This window comes from Trichosurus vulpecula, chromosome 4 (genome assembly GCF_011100635.1).
Source record: "Trichosurus vulpecula isolate mTriVul1 chromosome 4, mTriVul1.pri, whole genome shotgun sequence".
Classification (NCBI taxonomy): Eukaryota; Metazoa; Chordata; class Mammalia; order Diprotodontia; family Phalangeridae; genus Trichosurus; species Trichosurus vulpecula.
The window spans coordinates 224,055,186-224,077,168 of NC_050576.1; the positions used below are offsets into that span (position 1 = coordinate 224,055,186).

The 21,983-nt window shown below is 38.2% G+C and overlaps 1 protein-coding gene across 1 annotated transcript in view; it reads left to right on the forward strand.

Annotated features, from left to right (window-relative positions):
- GLP2R (glucagon like peptide 2 receptor) overlaps positions 1–21,983 on the forward strand; it is a 65,970-nt gene that overhangs the window by 42,794 nt on the left and 1,193 nt on the right. The window contains exons 11-12 of the mRNA XM_036757793.1: positions 5,191–5,329; positions 13,079–13,120. Coding sequence (XP_036613688.1) covers positions 5,191–5,329; positions 13,079–13,120 — 181 coding nt within the window. The remainder of the gene's footprint in view (positions 1–5,190; positions 5,330–13,078; positions 13,121–21,983) is intronic.

The window sequence follows — 21,983 nt, forward strand, 5'->3', positions numbered from 1 at the left end:
AGGTCTGTTGCATACGAGTGAGAGTGGAGCACAGGCTGCACCAGTTGCAGAGCAGGCCCCAGCAAACCAGGAGCAGTAGCATCTGCTTCCAGAGCTCTCAGCCCACAGATGGTAAGGCGGTTAAACAACTGATAAGAATCAGATTACAGGGTCTCTTTGCTGGCACTGGGGACAGGACTCTGTTTCTTTGCCCATACTCATATCCAGGTCACAGACCTGGGTGGCAGTCCTAGGGTGAGGAGGAGCACTAGCATATCAGGGCTTGCAGACACAGTGAAGCAGGAGCTCTTGTCACAGTTCCAGGGCAGAAGAGAGTGCTTGTGGTTGCTCACAGACCAGAGCACAGGCAAGGAGAATAGTAAACACATTTTTTAGATCCATACCACCTTGGAAGAACTGAACTGAAGAACTGAAAACTCACAGATCTCTAGAATTGTTTCTGAAAACAACTGCACAAAACCCCTGAATTTTGAGACAGTGCACCTTTCACCCTGGAAGCCCCACTTGAACAAAGATTTAAAAGTCAAAAATTAGACTGGAATAGTGAACAAATGATAGAAAAAAATCTGACCATAGAAAGTTGCTATGGTGACAGGGAAGATCAAAATACACACTTGGAAGAAAATAACGAAGTCAAATCTCCAACATCCAAAGCCTCTGAGAAAAATATGAATTGGTCTCAAATCATGGAAGAGCTCAAAAAAGATTTTGAAAATCAAGTAAGAGGAGGAAAAAAGTTGGGAAGAGAAGTGCAAGAAAATCATGAAAAAACAGTCAACAGCTTGGTAAAGGAGACACAAAAAATTGAAGAAAATAATACCTTAAAAATGGTAAAAGTGGTACAAAAAGCCAATGAGGAGAAGAATTCCTTGAAAAGTAGAATTGGCCAAATGAAAAAGGAAGCACAAAAATTCACTGAAGAAAAAAATCCTTAAAAAGTAGAATTGGCCAAATGGAAAAGGAGGTACAAAAGCTCACTGAAGAAAATAATTCCTTAAAAATTATAATTAAGCAAATGGAAATCAATGACTTTATGAGAAATCAACAAACAATAAAACGAAACCAAAAGAATGAAAAAATAGAAGACAATATGACATATCCCATTGGAAAAACAACTGACCTGGAAAATAGATTGAGGAGAGATAATTTAAAAATATTGGACTATCTGAAAGCCATGATAAAAAAGCACCTAGACATCTTCTTTCAAGAAGTTATCCAGAAAACCTGACCTGATATTCTAGAATCAGAGGGTAAAATAGAAATTGAAAGAATCCATCAATAAGAGCTGTGAACTGATCTAGCCATTCTGGAGAACAATTTGGAACTATGCCCAAAGAGCTATAAAAATGTGCATACCCTTTGACCCAGCAATACCATGTCCAGGGCTGTATCCCAAAAGGAGCATACAAGTGGGAAAAGGACCCATATGTACAAAAATATTTATAGCAGCTCTTTTTGCAGTGGTAAAGAATTGGAAATCAAAGGGATGCCCATCAATTGGGGAATGGTTAAACAAGTTGTGGTATATGAATGTAATGGAATACTATTGTGCTACAAGAAATGAGGTGGAGACAGACTTCGTAATATACCTGGAAAGACTTACATGATCTGATGCTGAGTGAGGGGAGCAGAACCAGGAGAATATTATCCACAATTACAGACATACAGCATATGTGATGACTAACTCTGATAGACTTGGCTCCGATCAGCAATGCAAGGTTCTGAGACAGCTCCAAAGGACTCATGATGGAAAGAGCTGTCCACATCCAGAGAAAGAATTATGCAGATTGAGGCAAACTATTTGTGCGCTCTCTCTTTTTCTCTTTTTTTGATTTTGTTTCTTCTTTCTCATGGTACATTCCGTTGGTTATAATTCTTCTTTACAACTTGCCTATTGTGAAAATAAATTTAATGTGAAGTTATATGTAGAACCTATATCAGACTGCATGCTGTCTTGGGTGGGGAGGAGAGGGAGAGGGAAAAATTTGGAACTCAAAAACTTCTGAAACTGAGTGCTGTAAATTAAAAATAAAAAAATAAATTAAAAAAGAAAGAATCCACCAATCACCTCCTGAAAGAGATCCCCAAATGAAAACTCCCAGGAATAGTATAGACAAATTCCAGAGCTCCCAGGTCAAGGAGAGAATATTGCAAGCAGCCAGAAAGAAATAATTTAAGTATTGTGAAACCATAGTCAGGATAACACAAGATTTAGCTGCTTCTGCGTTAAAGGATCAGAGGGCTTGGATGATATTTCAGAGGGCAAGGGAATTAGGATTACAACTAAGAATTACCTACCTAGGAAAACTGAATATAATCTTTTTTTTGGGGGGGGGGTGATGGATATTCAGTGAAGTAGAGAACTTTCAAGCATTCTTGATGAAAAACAGACCAGAGCTGAATAAAAAATTTTGACTTGCAAATATAAGAGTCAAGAGAAGCATAAAAAGGTTTCTTCCAAATAGAATCTGGAATCACATGTGCCCTCTCTTGAAGCAGGAAGCCAAAATAAGACAGTTTCAATTCTCCCAAGCTTTCAGGTCCACTCTGCCATTGATACAGACATGGAGGGTCTTGTATGGAGAATCTTATACAAATGATCCAGGCTTGAATCTAGAGTTACATATTAAAACCTAAGGCAAAACAATGCTCTGCCTAGTTTTCTCCAATCATTTGGCACCTTAAGAGCATTTTCTAGATATATATATATATATATATATATATATATATATATATATATGTGCCATAGAGAGTAAAGTTCTTAGTTTCCAAAGAGAACAGAGTAAACAATAGAAAAAAATACCTTACTTAATTCTCCCCTTGAAATGTGCACAACTATTCTTTAGAATGAGAAGAGATGAGAAACTGATTCAGACTGTGAAGTATTTAAACCTTCAGCACAACTGAAAGTCTTTAAGTAAATGTCAGACAATCTCTTGTTAGTTACATTGTAGAGGGCATGGAGCCTTTACTATTGGTCTCTTCTAGCTCTAAACCTATGTTCATAAGATGACCTCTAGGATCCCTTTCAACTGTGAGATTTTGTGAATTCTATGCTTTGCCAAAAATAAGCTATTCCTAGATATTCAGTAGAAGAACCAATCTGATTATATGCCTATATTTGACTGAATGACTAGAAGGCCCCTAGAACCATTGAACCCATCAGTTGTAGGTGATGGAAGATAGGAAGATGCCAAGTTATAAAATGCTTTAAGTAGCAAATGAAGACTTTACAATTGATCCTAGAGATAATAGAGAACCTTTGCAGTTTATTGAGTGAGGGGGGGGTGATATTGTCAAATCTAAACTTTACATAAATCACCTTGGCAGCCAAGTGGAGAACAGATTGGGCTGGAAGAGGCTTGATGCAGGGAGACTAATTAGAAGATTATTCCAATAATTCAAGAAAGAGATAATAAGGCCTAAATTAGGATGGTAGCTTTGTGAATAGGAAGAAGGAGATGTTATGATCAGCATAGTCTTTCTATATTACCAGAGGCCGGGAAATATCCTTTTCCGAATGGTTCCCAAATGCATATGTATGGATTGAGGGGAGTTATGGTTTTGTCAGATAATTCTGCTTGTATGCGCTACCAAGTAGCAGCAGATACTATGTTAATGGGAGTTTAAAAGAAATGTCCCTCCAGCCTCTCAGAAGATGTTTCATATCTGTCACTGATATCATAGTTTGATATGATGACTGTCACAGACCTTGAAATGCTTAATTATAAATTGAATTTTGAGATGTTTCACAGTTACAACATGTGAAAAATATTTCACACCATGTGAGCTTCTAAAATGTTTTCTTGGAGAAAAATTCACAGCTTTCTTTTTTATTTCAAGTTACCTTTTGAACATTAAATTCATTTTATTTTATGGAAGTTATATCTTCTTTGCAAAACTTCCAACCTTTTGAACATTAAATTCATTTTATTTTATGGAAGTTATATCTTCTTTGCAAAACTTCCAACCACTCCTATCATTCCAGAAGCACCATTTGCTGAAAAACAAAAGAAAACAAAAACAAAAAAAACCCAAAATAAAACATGATATGAAATATGCTACAAAACTGGTGGGAAGATCAAATCTTATAATGCAAATTAAATGTATGTCTAGTAAATTGCTTGCCTATATTTTACCACTTTGTAATGCTAATAGAATGGGATTTGAAGATCTTCCCAGACCTTTAATAGGCCTCATGTGGAGCCCATTAAGGTAAGCTTGATTAAGGGAGGCTTGTTTGTGGGAAGGCCCACACCTTTTGCTAATTCCTAATTAGACACTGGGTCAGGAGGGTTGTGAGGCCCTCTGGCTCTGAGAAGTGCATATATACTCTGAGGTTAGCATTTTGCTTTGGGGCTCATTGGAAGGGTGTTGGTGTGATTTGGCCAGACCAGACTCTGGGTAGCCATTAAGGAGCCCCGTGGCTTTGAAAACCCTGATGTTGGTGCTTCTATCTCTGGTAACTATGTATGTTGGTCAGACAGTTGTATCTGTCTGTTGATCTGTGCTAATTTCTCAGATGGTTGGAAGCCCTGACTGTTGGTCTTTATTTCTCTGCTTGTGATTTCTGATTGTAATTTCTGTTTATATTTTCTCTGAAGCTCAGGGTGCTGACTTTCCCCCTGAACTAAGTGAATGATATACATACATACATATATATATATATATATATATATGTATATATATATATATATATATATATATATATATATATATATATATATATATATGTTTAACTAAAGTAATATTGTTGACCTCTTTAAAGTTGCCTTACTTTAGAAAAGCAGATGAAAGAATCTGTGCTAGCAGCCCTCCTGTGTGCTGGTGTTATTGGTCTTATGCCTCCATAGCAGCTGCAAGTATCATTGCTGTTATACACTTAGAAAAAAAGCCAAGTAACAGATAGGGACTGCTTGGGGAAATTCCTGAGCTGGGCAGCATGCTGACAAGGTAAAGACCCAGGGCACAGTTCAGCTCTGAAGGTCTTGTAACCCCCTCCCTCTTCTTCTTTCCACTAGGGGTAGTGAACAAAGTTGGAGAAAGGGGTATAGCTAAGAGAGGATTTAGTATAGCAGCAACCAGTTTGGACAGTTACTATATAGAAATTGATCAGTATGCCTTCAATTTACTGGTTTGCCATTTCTGAATATTACTATACTTAACAGTTACTCTGTTTACAATTTTTAGGTTGGCAAGATCAACATTGGTCCTTATTCCTTTGCTGGGTGTCCATGAGATAGTCTTCTCTTTCGTCACTGATGACCAAGTTAAAGGTTCTTCAAAACACATAAGACTCTTCATTCAGTTAACAATGAGTTCCTTCCATGTAAGTAGGGTTATGAATTGAAACAGCTCAACTTTGAGAAAATAAAAGTAATCTTTATTTAAACAGAGGCATCTAGGTGGTGTGGTAGATAGAATGCTGGGCCTGCAGTCAGGAAGACCTGAGTTTAAATCCATCCTCAGGCACGTATTAGCTGTGTGACCCTGGACAATTCACTTAACTTCTGCCTACCTCAGTTTCCCCAACTATAAAATGGGGATAAGAACAGTACCTGCTTCCCAGGGTTATTGTGAGGATAAAATGAGCGTTTAGCACAGTAAGCACTACATAAATGCTTATTTGCAACCCCTCCCCCTATCATCCCCCATCAAACAATCTGAAAAATCTAAAGCTTCTTGGGATGGAAAGAGCTATTTCCAATATCATAATCTGACAACTCTCCAAGCTATTTGCTGCTACCAAACACTCTCTCTCTCTCTCTGTCGTACCCCCTTTTTAAGGTATTAGTTTCATCTTTCACTCCATTTCAGTGCACAAGGTGTATATAGATGCACATGTCCCAATGTCTTTGAAGTGAGAATATGCCCCAGTCATACTCACAAAATGTCAGTTCTGGAAGGGTCCTTAGAGGCCAGCTAGCCCAACCCTTTTGTTTTATAAATTGAGCAAAGTAAGGCCTAGAGAGGAGCAGTGACTTCCCCAAGTTACACAGCTAATTAGTGACAAAGATAGCCCAAGTTTTCTGATCCCCCAGGTCATTACTCATTCTACTATGCAACAGGACCTTACTACACCTAATGTTCTTGCCGAGCTTCCATCTCTGAAACAAATTTAGTGTAGCCTTGCTGATGGAGTCCTGGTCTCTCGATCTATTTTGTTACACATGTCAGCCTTGATAAAGGGTGCTTCTGCTCTCTGATTTTGGGGAGAAATTCTGATCTCTTTGTGTGTATGCTGCAGACACTTCTGGGTGTTCATGTACAGTAGGATATCTCTCCACTGAAAGGGATATTTCTAGCTTCTCTGCTACGTGGGAAAAAGGGTCACAAGCCATTTCTATGAATTACCTGTAAGAAGCACTGGAAGATAAGGCTGGAAAGATAGGGGTGCCCCAGATTAAGCGTCATCAGTTTGTTCACTATTCTTCTCTGCTTTAGCCACTAACCATTAAATCTCTTGATTCTGGCAATGATTAGATTTTGATTAGATCCATCCACTCCTACTTACCACTTGACACTATCTATGGGTATGTCTATTCAGTCCTTTGTTGTTTCTCCATTCTGTAGAATCATATTAGATTCTATTAGAATTATTAGAGTTTTTATTATTTGTATGAGTTTGTGTGAGTCCTCATCTTTTACACCTTTTATAAGGTGCTTAGTTTTTGCAAGATATATACTGTATCAGATGAACATTACTCAAAACTCTGGGTTATTTATGACTTAAAACAGAAGACAGAACATGGGATGGGGATCTCTGGGACTAGCATGTATAGTTTTTAGTTAAGGCAGAATAAAAACAGTAGCTAGAAACAGGAAAGCTAGATGGACTTGAGACAAGGCCTCAATTCAAGGACACAGTCAAGGTAAAACCCAAGAAATATGAAACCAAGTAACTGGCTTCAATCAGTAGAATTAGGTCTAGGTTCTAGATACCAGACTAGGGCCAGAACCAGGAGACACAAAACTACCTAAACTGGTATCCAACAGGGTCAAAAATGGCATAGGGGACAAGTTAAGAGAGCTTAGTAGTAGGAATCAGTAGGTTGAACATTCAGGGCCACTGTTCCCTGAACAACTACGTAAGGCCTGAAGCTCTGCTGGAATCCAGGTAGTACTGACCTTTTACTGAATTGAAAATTACTTTCAACAAAAATAAATAATTCAATATTGATTGGTTTTCATTATGAAAACATGTTAAATCTATTTAAATCATTTAGGTGATTTCTAAGGCTAATTCAAGTTTTCTGTGTTAGCTTTCCATCAATCCCCATTAAAGGTACAATTTATGATGGTGGTGTTCTTGTTTTGGGGGTTTGGGAAACAAAGGGATGCAGTGGCCTCTTGGCTGCTGAGGACATGTCTAATCATCTGTCCCTGAGCTCTTTATCAGTCAGGAGTGATTCTTAATATTCCTATCGTGCTTTGTTCTTTTCTTATTCATACTCATAATTCATTGGTACCATTTGATTTGTCTTTTGTACTGCACATTATTTTGTTGCCTTAACTTCTTGTTGTTGTGTTTGTCCTTCATTCTGGAAGAGGACCAATGACATCACAAGGGTGATGTCTTGACTTGAGAGTTAATTAGGTTTAAAGGCAAAATGATATCTTATTCTTTTCTGTATTTAATTCAGTAGACATTTATTAAGTGCTCACTGCATGCAATACAGTATGGGGAATACAAGGTAGAATAAAATACATCATTTACCCTTGAAGAACTTATAGTCTAAGACTTTTTCTTATTCATCTTTCTTTTGGTACATGGCAGGCATGTCTGTCATACTAAATTTGTTCATTTGAATTTTATATGCCACAAACACATGCACACGCTCACAGTGATGTGTTGACACATTCTGTTTCTTTCCTGGGTTATATCTTTTAATGGGGGCTTGTAACCTATAAAGTTCACACATAAATTGCTAGGTCAGGAAAAAATCTTGTAGGTTAATAAGGACTAGCCTTTGGATCCTTGACTGACTTGGGAGTCATTCTGGCTCCCCTCAGCCCTGCACAACAGATGCAGTAGTGGTTTAATCATTTAGTTGTGTATGACTTTACGTAACCCTGTATGGGGTCTTCTTGGCAAAGATACTAGACTTATCCTTCTCCAGTGGATCAGGCAAATAGAAGTTAAGTGACTCATGCAGGGTTATACAGCTAATGAGTGTCTGGGGTCAGATCTGAACTTAGATCTTCCTGATTCTAGGCCCAGTGCTCTATCCACTGAGCCAGCTAGCTGCATAACAGATGCAGAAGGGCATAGAAAATCTCCCTGTACCATCTTGGTGATTCTGTTCTATTTGTGTCCCTGTTTTTCACTAGCCTTCCTAAAATGTGGCACTCAGAACTGAAAAGAATACTCCCATTGTGGTCTGACTAGTGAGGACTCCAGTGGGAATATCACTGTTCTTACTCTAGACACAGATGCCAAAACCTGAGATAGCTGCATTTGTGTTTTGGTTGTTCAATATTGTACCATTAAATCCTACTGTGATATTGGTGCATAAAATCCCCTCTATATGCTTTTTCTTTGTCTGGTTATGTTCCCCAATTGCTATTGGATGGCACGTAGGGAAGATTTTCTGATCAGTTGGCCTCAGTTTCCCTATCACCTGTTTTCCTCATCCTTTTATAGTTCTATATGATGTCTGGAACCAGACACCTGCCATCTCACAGGACATAGGAGGCCCACCCATCCTGGTATTCTTTTAAGCATGTTTTCTCATCTCTTTACTCTTACTCAGTGCCTTGCTAAGTTACCTAGACTTTGGAACATCTCTCTCCATATTCTGAACCTATAAGTCTGGCGCCTGGAGTTCTGAATGGCGGCTTTCCACCATGTTTTCCTTTCCTCCAGGCACAGCAGTGTCTCTTAAAATCTCAGAGCCCTCAGCATCTCTGAAAATCTGAAAGCTTTCTCCTTTGGTGTTCTCATAAAAATTAAGGAAGTCCTTTCTTGATTTCTTACTCTCCCTCACCCCACTTACCCAGTCAGTTGCCAAATCTTCTTGTTTCTACCTCCACAATATCTTTCATACCTGTCCCCTTCTCCTGCTCATGTGGCCCTCTCCCTAGTTCATCACACCTTGTACCTCTGACCACTTATTTGGTAGAGACACACTGAAATTATAGGATAATTTTGTCTTACCCTTATTCCTTAAAGGCTGTATTTATAAAGATATAAAAATGAAAAAATTTATATCTAAAGATGTAGAATGACAACAGAGTCCACAGGTGGTGAAAATTTTCTATTCTGACTAAAAACATGATGGAATTGGTTAAATGGATCAAGGCTTCGTTTAAATTATGCACTTGCTTTAGTCAATTTAATGATCATCAAATGGCCTGAGTTTTTTCTTATTTTCAAACTAGTCTTTGGCAGAGCTTGTGGTCACGTGCTCTGAAACATATGGTTATTCTCTTCTTGTCTTCTACATCATACAGCTTCTTTTATGGTCAATCAATAAACATTCTTAGACAAAAACAGTTAAACAGTCCCTATTTATATTCCAACAGAGAGACAACATAAACCTGTAAGTGCACACGACGCATGCACGCACACATACATGTGCATCCAAGATAAATAGAAGGCAATTAAGGGGGAGGGCACTAGTAACTGCAGGGATCTGGAAAAGCTTCATGCAGAAAGTGGGGCTTGGCCTGAATTTTGAAAGAAACCAAGGATTTCAATAAGTGGAAATGAGGAGGAAGAGCATTACAAACATAGAAGACAGTCAGTGCAAAGGCATGGGGTTGGGTGATGGCGGGTCATGTTAAGGAGCAACAAGTAGGCCAATATAGTTGAACCACAGAGTTCATGGAAGATAATAATGTGTGAAAAGATTGGAAAGGTCAGAAGGGAGAAGGCTGTGAAGAGCTTCAAATGTCAGATAGAAGAATTTGATCCTATAGGTGATAGAGAGCCACTGGAGTTAATTGACCAAGTGTCAGAACATGTATTGGAGGAAATCATGGAGACTGGACTATAGAATTAGAGACCCAGGCCTGTAAAGGACCTTGGAGATCATTGAATCCAACACTTTCAGTTTACAGATAAGTAATCTGAGATTCACAGATGTTAAGTGACCTGTCTAGTAAGTGTCTGAGGCATTGGAATGGGGAGAGACAATTCAGATAGACCAAATAAAAAGCAATTGTTATAATAGTACAAGCAGAAAGAGATGAGGGCTTGAACTAAAGTGATGACTGTGAGAGTGAAGAGGAAGGGACATTTGAAAGAGAATGTTGTGGAGATAGAACAAAGATTTGGAAACAGATTGGATTTATGGAATGTGGGAGACTTAGAACTTGAGGATGACACCAATATTTTGCACCTGGATGACAAGAAGGATAGTAATACCCTTGAAAGTAATAGGGAAATTCAGAACAGAGTGACTTTGGGGAAAAGATAATGAGTTCTGTTTTGGGGATGTTAATTTTGAGATACTTATATGATATCCAGTTTGAAATGCCCAAGTTGGTGATACAGGACTATAGTTTAGGAGAAAGACTAGAGCTGGATTTATAGATCTCAGTATTATCTGCATAAAAATGATAGTTATAAAATAACAACAGGTGACCTGGGTTCTCATTCCAGTTCTGCTAAAATAACTTGTACAATCCTGGATGACTCACTTAGCTTTTCTAGTCCTCAGTTTCCTCTCCTGTAATATGAAATGATGATCTAAATCATCTCTACGACTATTTTTAGCTTCAAAATCCTTTGAGTGTAGAAGTCAGTGTATTAGGGAAATGGATTAATTTGGATATTTCTTAACTTTATAGTGTTTCTTCATGCCCTTAAGGCAATTAACAATGGACTCTGCATATGGTCACTGGTATTTGGAGAAAGCCTAGAGAAAGCACCAGAGTGCTTCATGACACAAGGTTTAAGGAAAATCAGTCCCACTGCCAGGGGAGTTAATATTGTCTGGGTTTGTAATGGACAGGTCCAAGGACACTGTGTCTTCCCCTGAACCCTATGCTTCTCCCCTCCTGTTGACAAGATTTCCTGACCACAACATACTCTTAGGTCAGTATTTTTGGACACAACAGAAACTACATCATTACAGTTGATGGGAATGTCTAAATATACAAATAAAGCTATAATTATTAATGTTTGCGCCCGAGGTACAGAATGTGCCCCCAGTTCAGTTGAGAAGTAAAAATCGTGTGTTAGAATGGGGAGGATGGAAGGCAGTCATCCAGCAGCAGCCTATTTGAACTATAGCCTAAATTCAATCCTTTCTGTGCTGTTGAAGGATTGCAAGTCTTGTCAGAATTTTCTGAATTTCACCACTTGGAGGAAAAGCCCCACTCTCCTTGCTTTAGTTATGGTTCTGGGACCAGCTAATACAAGTTGGGCCATTTCAGATGCATGGATCAATGTTTCTTAAAGTGTGCCCCTTGAGCCCCTGGGCCTGAGATGTTTTCAGGGGTTCCCAAAGTCAAAACTATTTTCATCATAATACTAAGGTGCTATTTGCCTATTAAAGTACTCTTCCCTTTTCCAACTACATAGCTATGTAAAACTGGAGTTTCTTCATATGCATCAGTTAGAACAACATATTGCAACAGATTGAATGCAGAAGCAGATATGAGAATCCAGTCAGCTTCTATTCAGCCAAACTTTAAAGAGATTTGCCAAAATATGTAAAACAATGCACTCTTCAATTTTTTTTGTTTTGGAAAATGCAGATATTTTCATAAAAATATATTTATGATAATGTGTAATGGGTTTGTTATTGCTATCTAAATGAGTTAATAAATATTTTAAACTTTCATCCATTTTAATTTCCAATATGGCAAATATTGAGAGATATAAACCACAGAAACGAAAGCTCTTTGGAGTCCTCAACAATTTTTAAGAGTTAAAGAGATCTTGAGTCTAAAAAGTTTGAGAATTATTGGAATAGATAGAGTCTGATTTTGCCCAGCTTAGGAGTGAGTCTTACCGAGATCCCTCAGTTCTAGATGCCCCTGCGTAGACTACCAAGTTGGCCCTCTGCCCATTCCAAGGCATTGTCCTGGTTCCTAAGAAGCCTTTCTGTTCTGTTCTTCAGCTCCCTGGACTTCAACTTCCTCATCTGCCATTCGAGGAGGTCTTATGATCACAAATTTAGAGGTAGAAGACATTCTAGAAAACACCTAGTCAAACCCTCTGGTTTTGCAAATGGGAACACTGAGAAATCAAGTGGTGGCAGAGGAAGGAGTCACACCCAGGTCTTTTGGGGGTTCTTTCTACCATGCCACTGGGATGATTTTTTTCTATCTTTTTCTTTTTTCTTTTGTTCTGAATTTAAGAAATAAAACATTTCCATAACATAGTAGAATGGAAAAAAAGATGATTGTACATGAAATTGCAAATCCATTATGTACAACTTACTATTCCTTTTAAATATATAATAATACAACTTACTATTCCTTTTAAATATAATTATATAATTAAATAGAAATGTATTTAAATATACAAATATAAATATATAATGAAACTTTCTCTTTTTTTCCTTTTTTCTTCCACCCTCCCCCCATGCCCTAGAAATGGCTACCATTAGCCATCAGACACAAATATGTATGTATATGTATGTGTGTGTATGCATGTATGTATGTATGTGTATAAAACCATTCTACCATTCTATACATACTTCTATTTATCAGTTCTTTTTCTGGATGCAGATAGCAACTTCCTTCATGGGTCTTTTGTAGTTAATTTGGGTATTTATAGTAGTCAAAATCTCACAGGGCTAATTTCTAAGGTTCCATCCAGTTCTATAGTGATATACATACATACATACATATATATACATATATAGTCTTTATATTCTATAATTCTGGTTTTAACCTTTGGTCCTTCTTTTTTTGAAGGGGGGAAGGCAGGGCAATTGGGGTTAAGTCACTTGCCCAAGGTCACACAGTAGTCCCTAACTTCTACTGAACTAAAATTATGTCTTGGAGGAAGAAACAACTTTTCTCTGTCCCTCACTGGCTTAGGAAGTCTGAGTCCCTACCCAGGCTCTGCTGCCAAAGCAGAGTTGAATCTAACTTGACTCTACCTTTTTTTTCCCCACAGGGGCTTCTCGTGGCCTTCCTCTACTGTTTTGCTAATGAAGAGGTAAGGATCTCTCCCAGCCTCCTAATGGACTAGGTACCATATTTCTTATTATGTGCATGATTCCCATGTATATAAGACAGTGCCACATCCAGAGCTTTATGCATAGGCTAAGCTTTTCTTTGGTGGGGTGGGGGGAAGGGGACAGTGGACATATCATGTGATGAACAAATGACTGGAGTGGGAGACAATGTAGATGAGTGGGAAAGCCCTGAGCTGGGATTTAGGATACCTGGATTTTTATCTGGGTGTCTATTGTTGATAAGTTGTATGTTATTGATCAAATTCACTCACAAAAACTGCTGGGAAAATTGGAAAATAGTATGGCAGAAACTGGGCATAGACCAATATCTTACACTGTATACCAAACTAAAGTCCAAATGGGCTCATGATTTAGGAATAAAGGCTGATACTATCAAATTCACTCCATACCTGCCTAGCACCTCAGTTTTCTTGAGCATAGAAAAGACATTGTTAGGAAGAAGAATAAAATATCATGGATGTTACTAGAAGAAAAGGGCTATTGAAAGATAAATTTCCTGGTCATTCCTGTATCTTTCCCTTACAACCCACATCTGGAGAACCTCTGAAGAAAGTAACCGTATCTTCTCCCGTTGTATTTGAGGGCTATAGAAGCCTAAACGTTTCTGTGCTACCTTTGCAAAAGTCACAGAAATTGTGATACCCATGGAAAGGGGATACAACTGGGACTCTAATCAGAAATTACCAGAAAGAAAGAACTGGACTAAGCGAGAAATATTATTACATTATCTATCCCCAACTGTACTACTCTAAAGAATTATTTTTATTACTTATCATAATTCCTAGTTAATGTTTGGTACATTATCATTGTATTATTAGTAGGATCATAGATTTAGAGCTGGAAAGAACTTTGGCAATCATACAGTACAACCACTTTATTTTACCAGTGAAGATACTGAGCCTCAAAGAAGTTCGGTGATTAGCCTATGCCAGGTCACAGAAATAGCAAGTGGCAGTGGGAGGATTCAAACCCCGGTCCTGTGATTCTATATTCAGAGCACTTTCCACCATGCACACCGTTTTCTACATGTCTGAGTAATAATGTTGAGGATAAAGGTTGTAGGAATGGGAATAAACTTTCTCTCCTTTTCCTATTGGTCCTGGTCCATACGGAAATGGAAAAACTTATACCAGTTCACTTTATGATGGGATTGTAATTACATTTGGTAATACATTGCTGCAAGTTAATGATAATGAATGTCATTTGGAAATAAAAGAAGAGACACTGGATACAGAAATAACATTCTCCTATAGCCTTGGAATATGAAAAAGAGACTTTTTTCAAGGAGCAAATTCAAAAGCCCAGTTTTCCCTGTGCACCTATAGGATCCTACCAAGCTCCTGCTAGATGTCTAAGCAGAGGCTGAAAAACTCAGTTTGATGTCTTCATAAAGTCCCATTACTTCTTATTCACCTAATTAGTTTGTTTTCTGCTGGAATGGCATTCTTTTCTTAGATTTCACAATAACATTTCACAATTTGAATAGTGTAAAGATACAAACAGAATTAAAGATCTCCCTTTAATTCTGTTTGTATCTTTACATTATCCAAATTTTGGAATCTAGTAACAGATTAATATCATGCCTATAACTATCATAATCTTCCTATCTTATATCTCCAAAAAGACTGCATGCCCCTCAGTTCTGGGCTTTTGGACCTTACCTCTGGATCCTAAACAAGTAATTTTTCTATGTTGAACTTCAGTTTCCTCTCTTGTAAAATGAGGGATAATGGACTAAATTGTTTCTCTAATACTCTTGAGCTCTAAATCCTATGATTCTCTCAAGTATATACTATGGCATCAAGCTCTCTCATGGCCCTCAATGACACTGGTGTCAAACACCTCAATCAATCAACTAATTAATCAGTGAATACTTATTAAGTACCCATTATATGCCAGGCACTGTGCCAAACACTGGAGTACACGAGATTGAGCTCTCTTGTCATTTACATAAGCCTAGGTGTACCACAGAGATGTTTTGATAACGTGACAGGCCTCCCTTAAAACTAGCTATCACTTTCCCCTTTCTTCTTCACTCTCCAACCAAGGAAACTCAAACAAATAAGCAAATGTATTTCTCAAAAAGCTATAAACAAAGAACAAACCAATATAATAATGCAGTTTGACATACATACAACTCATCATCAAATTTCTCCAAAGGCAGCCGCCTTTCTTCCAACCTTCCATCAAGTTCTGGTGTTGTCTGTAGAGGCAAATTCTATTTTTCTTCATGCTTGACCCTACCTGACAGACTGGTGGTGTGCCCTTTTCTTAGAAATGTTTTTTCAGAGGCAGCCAGCTGGTACAGTGAATAGAACACTGGCCCTGGAGTCAAGAGGATCTGAGTTCAAATTCACCCTCAGAAGCTTACTAGCTGTGTGACCCTGGTCAAGTCATTTAACCCTGATTGCCTCCTCCAAAAAAAGGAATGATGTTTTTCAAATCTACTTAGCCAGCCTCTGCCTCCTTTGGGAAACCTTCCCTGATTCCCCAAGCCAGAAAGGACCTTTCTGTCCTCTAAGCTGCCCTAGCACCTTTCTGATCACATTTCACCTGATTCTATAATTATTTGTTTTCAAATCTTGTTGGCCTTGTAGTTGTAGGAGCATCTTTGAGTCCCTAGCTGGGTATTGTGCCTTGTGCATAACATGTGCTTAATGAGTATTTGTTGAAAGGGATTGATTTTATTGACTGGAGACTCCCTGCCTATCTTTATAGATGCTCCTTCCCAAATTGTAAGGAAACTTTATGTTGCAATTAATGATTCTTGATAACTAGATGGTAGAGAGTCAGTATGCGATAGGATTCAGGGAGACCTGGATTGAGGGAGACCTGGGTTCAGGTCCTGCCTCTTCTGATACATACTAGAAGTGTGATTCTTTGCAAATCATTTAACTTCTCACTGCCCCAGGGAGCTTTCTAAGACTACAAGTTCAGGAAGAGTTGCCAATCAGCACCAGTTGGAAGAAGTTCCATACTAGGAATTGCCCAAGCCTATGAAATCATAGCTCCAGAGCAAACTAAATGCTAAGCTTATGATCTAAACTAGAAGAATCACTTCTGGGCTCACAGGGGCTGGAGTACTGTCTCCACCTCCTTTTCTGCACTCAGTCCTGTGGTTTGGACCAGGTTTAGGCTGGAGGTCCTGGCCTCAAATAAGATAGGAACCAGGCTCCCTGTTCATATATTTTTATTAAACTCTACTCCAGCACCCCATGGATGCTTTTGTAGCTTTGGTTATGACTCATATCCAAGGTTTTTCCAAAAAAGGAGAGCAAAAAGTGCTCTATATACAATATAGATCAGGTATTTTATTCCTACACTTAAAGGAAAATGTGAAAGACTCACAAATTAAATGTTAAAGACTCATAATCATGCATTTGACAAAAACAAACTTAAATAGGATTCAATTATGTAACTTATTGAACTTAACTCTTAATGTTTCCTGAGAGACTGATACTTAAATCCCATGAGAACATAAAGGAGTTTGTAGGACTGCTAATTAGGGCTTTTCTATTTTACCTGCACCATCCAAACAATTCCACATATATATACACATGTATATATACATATATACGTACACATTATATATGTAGATATATATGCATACATATGTGTTTTTATATATGTGTGTGTGTGTATATGTATGTATGTATGTATGTATATAATCTGCTGATGAAAATGGCCAGGCTTGGACCGACAGTCTTTCTGGTGGCCATGATCTGCAAGAGCTCTAGAACAGTTGCTATGGAGGTCTCCCCTGATGCCATTCAGCTGTGATCCACTGGGACCTTCATATATCTTGATCTCACAAGGTCACTTCCAAGCCTGGATGGGTCCATTTCAGTATTCTCATTCATCTAAAGTCAGGAAAAGTCAAACACAAACATGGGAAAGATAGCCAGAGACCCAGGTACAAGCTTGACTAATTGAGTCCTCTTCTCCTACTAGCTACCACATAGTTGAGGTTACCATAATTGCTGGGGTGGAGAGGGCCAACCCTTTCCCAACTCTCACTGGAAATTTCAGTTACATGATGCCATCTGAAGTATTGAAGCAAGAGAGCCCAAGCTGAAAGTTGTCTCTTCTTTTAAACGACTGAGCACCCATCCTTCCTGTTTTTATCATGGAGTAGGGGAAATTCAGGGGTTAGTGATGTCATACTTTAATGTGACACACAATTTTTTTTCTATGCTGGGTCATCACATGCCCAGAAACAGATCCCAAAGCCCTCATGTGGTTGACTGGAGTACAAGGAAGAACAATTCTGAACATGCTCCATGTGGTGGCCCCTATAGGCAAATTTAACCTACCTATACTTCACACTTGATCCAAGGAGCCTTATTTACCAGGGGTTTAGGGATAGGTGTTAGGACCTATAGCAAACAGATAAATACTTTTGGGGAAGGTACTCAAAGAGGACTTGGAGACACCCCCCTCCAACATACAAATCTTTAATATATCAAAAGTGTTAGAGTTGGAAAGATCATCTACCACATCATTCTGTAGACAAGAAACTGAATCTCGGCTTGGGGGAGTGACATGCCCACAGTCATAGAAGGCTTATTAAACTTTTACTGAAATTGAGGCCAAGCTAAATTAGAGCAAAATGGAGCCCAAATTTCATGGACCTACAGATAGAACTAGAAAAGAACTTAGAGCCTCACTTTGTTCAGCCACCTCATTTTTTCAGAAGAGGAGACAGAGACCCAGAATTAGCATCAGAGTAGAGTCTAAAAATAGTTCTTCGAAATTCCAATACTGCACTTTCAGATAGGTTCCTGAAATCTGGATTTTTGAAAGTATGGCCAAGGATGGCCCTGAGGCACCAGTCCTTCCAGAGCCCTGATTCTTTATCTCAAGACATGGGACAAATATTGGATACTTTTGACTCTATGAATCCCTTGCTTTCCTCAAAGCTAAGCTCAAGGGATCAACTCCTACAAAAGACAGTTCCTTAGCCACTTGTTGCAAATGCCAGTACTTTGTATTCATTTATATGTGTACGTTGTGTGTTGTTTCCCCTCAAAAGAATGACTATTCCTTTATGGCAGGGGCTGTTACATTTTGGTTTTTTTATCCCCTGCAACTAGCACATTAAGCACATAATAATTGATGATCTAGAGTCATAAATGACTTTCCTGGGTTGTTGTAAAGAAGGATTCTTGTTTAGATACAGCATATACTTGATGGCTTCAGACTTCCCTTTGAACTCTGAGATTTTTGTAATCTTTCTTGTTGTTCAGAATCAAGTCTAGAACAGCACTTCCCCTGATCATTTCCTCCACATTTTTGAAGGACGAAATTATCAACATGAGGCAAGACTTTATTAGTTGCTCCTCTTTTAGGAGAGACAGAGACAGAGACAGACAGATGAACAGACAGACAGAAAGAGAGAAGGAGAGAGGGAAGAGAGAGAGAGAGAGAGAGGAAGAGAGAGAGAAAGAGAGAGAGCTCCAGCAGATTTCTGCATAAGTTCTCCATCAATATTACATCATGCATCTATGACAATCTTGTGTTCTATTTCCTTAACTCATTTTTTTCCTTCTCTTTGTATCATACTCCCATCACTCAGTCAACCAATTGTCAAATTTACTATGTGCCAGACACTGTAAGTGCTAGGGATACAAAGAAAAAGCCCAAAAACCAGTGCTTGCCCTCAAGGAACTTACACTCTAATGGGGTAGATGGCATGCATATCAATAGATATAGACAAGATACATATAGCATAGATACAAATTGACCTTAGAAGGGAAGTCACTACTTGCTGGATGGATTGGAAAAGTTCTGCTAAAGGTGAAAATTAAGCTAAGTCCTAAAGGAAACCAGTGGACCCCAAGGCTCTGTCCTGGTCCCTTTTATCTTTTCTATCGATATTATCTCCCTTGGTGATCTCAACAGGATTCTGAGAAACAACGTGAGGAGGGAGAGTTTTCCAGGCATGTGGAGCACAGCCAATGCAAAGATACAGTCAGAAGCGGGAACATTGTGCGTGAGCAAGTGGGCCAATATGACTGAACTATAGAGTGTGTAGAGAGGAGTAATATGTAAGAAGATCAAAAAGATAAGAAAGGTCCAGGTTGTAAACAACTTGAAATTCCAAACAAAGAAGTTTATATTTTATTTTAGAGGTATATCTGATGACTCAAGGAAGCTGTGGCTTTGTCGAACAGTGAGATGATGGTCAGACCTACACTGTAGGAAAACCACATTAGCAGTGGTGTGGAGTACAGATTAACACGGGGAGATTCTTGAGACAAGGAGACAACTGGGAAGCTATTGAAATAATCTAAGTGAGAGGTGATGGGGGCCTTAGGTTTGTGTTTGTATGAGAATACAGCAAGGAATAGCAAGGAAAGCATGTGAGACGTGCGGAAATAGAAACAACAAGATTTGGCAACTGATTGAAAATACAGGGAAAGTAGAGGTGAGAAATTGAGGATAGCATTGATGTTATGAAGCTAGACAAATGGAAGGATATTAATTTCTATTTTGGACATGTTTAGTTTGAGATACATACAGGATATCCAGTTTGAAGTGTCCAATAGGCAGTTAATAATGTGAAACTGAAGCTTAAGAGATCTGTAGATCTAGGAATCATCTTCAGGTTGTTGTTTTTTCAGTCATGTCTGACTCTTCATGACCCCATTTGGGGTTTTTGTTGGCAAGGATACTGGAGTTGTTCAAAATTCTCTTCTCCAGCTCATTTTACAGATGAGAAAACTGAGGCAAACAAGGTTAAGTGACTTGCTGAGGGTCACACAGCTAGTAATCATCTGAGTTGAGATTTGAACTCAGGAAGATGAATCTTTCTGACTCCAGGTCCAATACTCTATCCACTGTACCACCCAGCTGTCCCAATCAGTTTTCCCAGTGATGATAAGTGAATGCGTGGAGAGGATGAGACACCAAGTGAGAGAATATTGAGAGAAGAGAAGAGAGAAACTGGGACAGAGCTTTAGGGTTATGCCAATACTTAATGGGCATGACGGCACAGAAGACTGAGGAGCAGTTATGACAATATGTCTCTATCTCCCTCCATTGATCTTTATTCAAAAGCTTTCTGACATGTTTCATCCCTTTAGTTCCTGAATTTCCTCATATATATATATATATACATATATAGACACATACACACACACTCACACACACACACACACACACACATACACACATATATATATATATGTATATATATATATGTATACATACACACACATAAATGTAATGTTTCCCCACCCTCTTTTTACTACACTGTTCTTTTTGAATAAGGGTACTTCCAGAGTCATATGCCAGCCATGTGAACCAATCTACCAAGTCTCAGTAACAGCTATAAAGTCAAATTTACCTACTTGTATTAGCTACCCTTGCTTGTTACTCAAACTTCTGGGCATTTATGTATATATTAATACCATGAGTTTATTAATGGCTTCTTTTCAAAGATTTTCACTCCTAAGAAGTTCCGGGCACTGCTACCACTCTTGTCCTTCCGGCATTACAAACTACTCCCTGCGTTATCTGGATTGATAGATATTCTTGGCAGTTTAATACTTCTTTCTTCTTTCCTTCTCAAATATTCACAAGAATCTAAGCATACACATTTTAAAGTTTTTTAATTTTAGGCTTAAATACTTCTAAAACTTAAATACACAGTAAGAAGAAAAAGAGAAGCATATTACAAACTTAAATGTTGAAACTTAAATACGAAATAAGAAAAGAAAAAAAGTGTTGTTATGTGCACAGCAGAATGTAAGAGAGGATTCAAAATATATAGCAATAAATTTCCGTTTCAAGAAAGCCTGTATAAAAAAATAAAAAATAAAAAATAAAGAAAGCCTGTATAATAAAAACTATACATTGTGTCAGGAGCTGTCCATCTTTTCTTTGCTTCCTTGTAAGTTTTCTTTTGTTCTCTGCTTCACACTTTTTACTTTGTTTGTTCTACCCCCATCTTTCCCCCCCACGTGCCCCACCCCGGCCAGGCGACAATTAATCATGAATATATTTATATATAGATATATACATACACATATATACATATACATATAAACATACATATATAAACATATACTTTCCCTAACAAACTCTACTCCTGATCTTTGTTTTTACATTTGTACGTGTCTCTTATTTCCTATCCTCTACTTTACTTTTACCCACTACTTTGCCCTCATATTACTTAACCTACCCCAGTATCCCTCCAAGGATCCCTCCCTTATCCTCCCATTTGCATAAATCTAAACACCCATCTATGCCCCACCTTTGATCTGCTTCCTCACCCTCCCCTCTAGAGAGCTCTCCCTTATCCTATCCCCCCCCTATACCCTTAGCATTTTACTTCTTTCTGAATTTAGAAGACTTTTACATTCTTCTAGATATAGATGTATTCCCAATGAAAGTAGGTTTCCAGAACAGCCCTCTTCCCCCATCTAATTCCTCTGTGTCAGTTTTGCCTCTCACACTTCATTTGTATAAGATAATTACTCTTTTTAGCTGTTCCTAAATGGTTTTACTTCTTAAAATCATATTATAATCAAGTCTACCCCAATCTTTCTTACAAACTACCCAATTACTAATAGCAGCCTTAGACATACGTTTTACATTTTACATAAAAAAAGGTAGTCTGTCCTTATTGTGTTCCTTATAATTAATCTTTGGTGGTACCTTATATTTCTTTTGGCTCTTGTATGTCAAATCTTCGGTTAAATTCAGGGTTTTTTTTTTTTACACTATATGGAGACTGATGGGGGAAGGTAATTATTGACTGGGGGGATCTGGAAAAGCTTCATTGAAGGAGTGATATTTGAATTGGTTTTAACAGTTGAA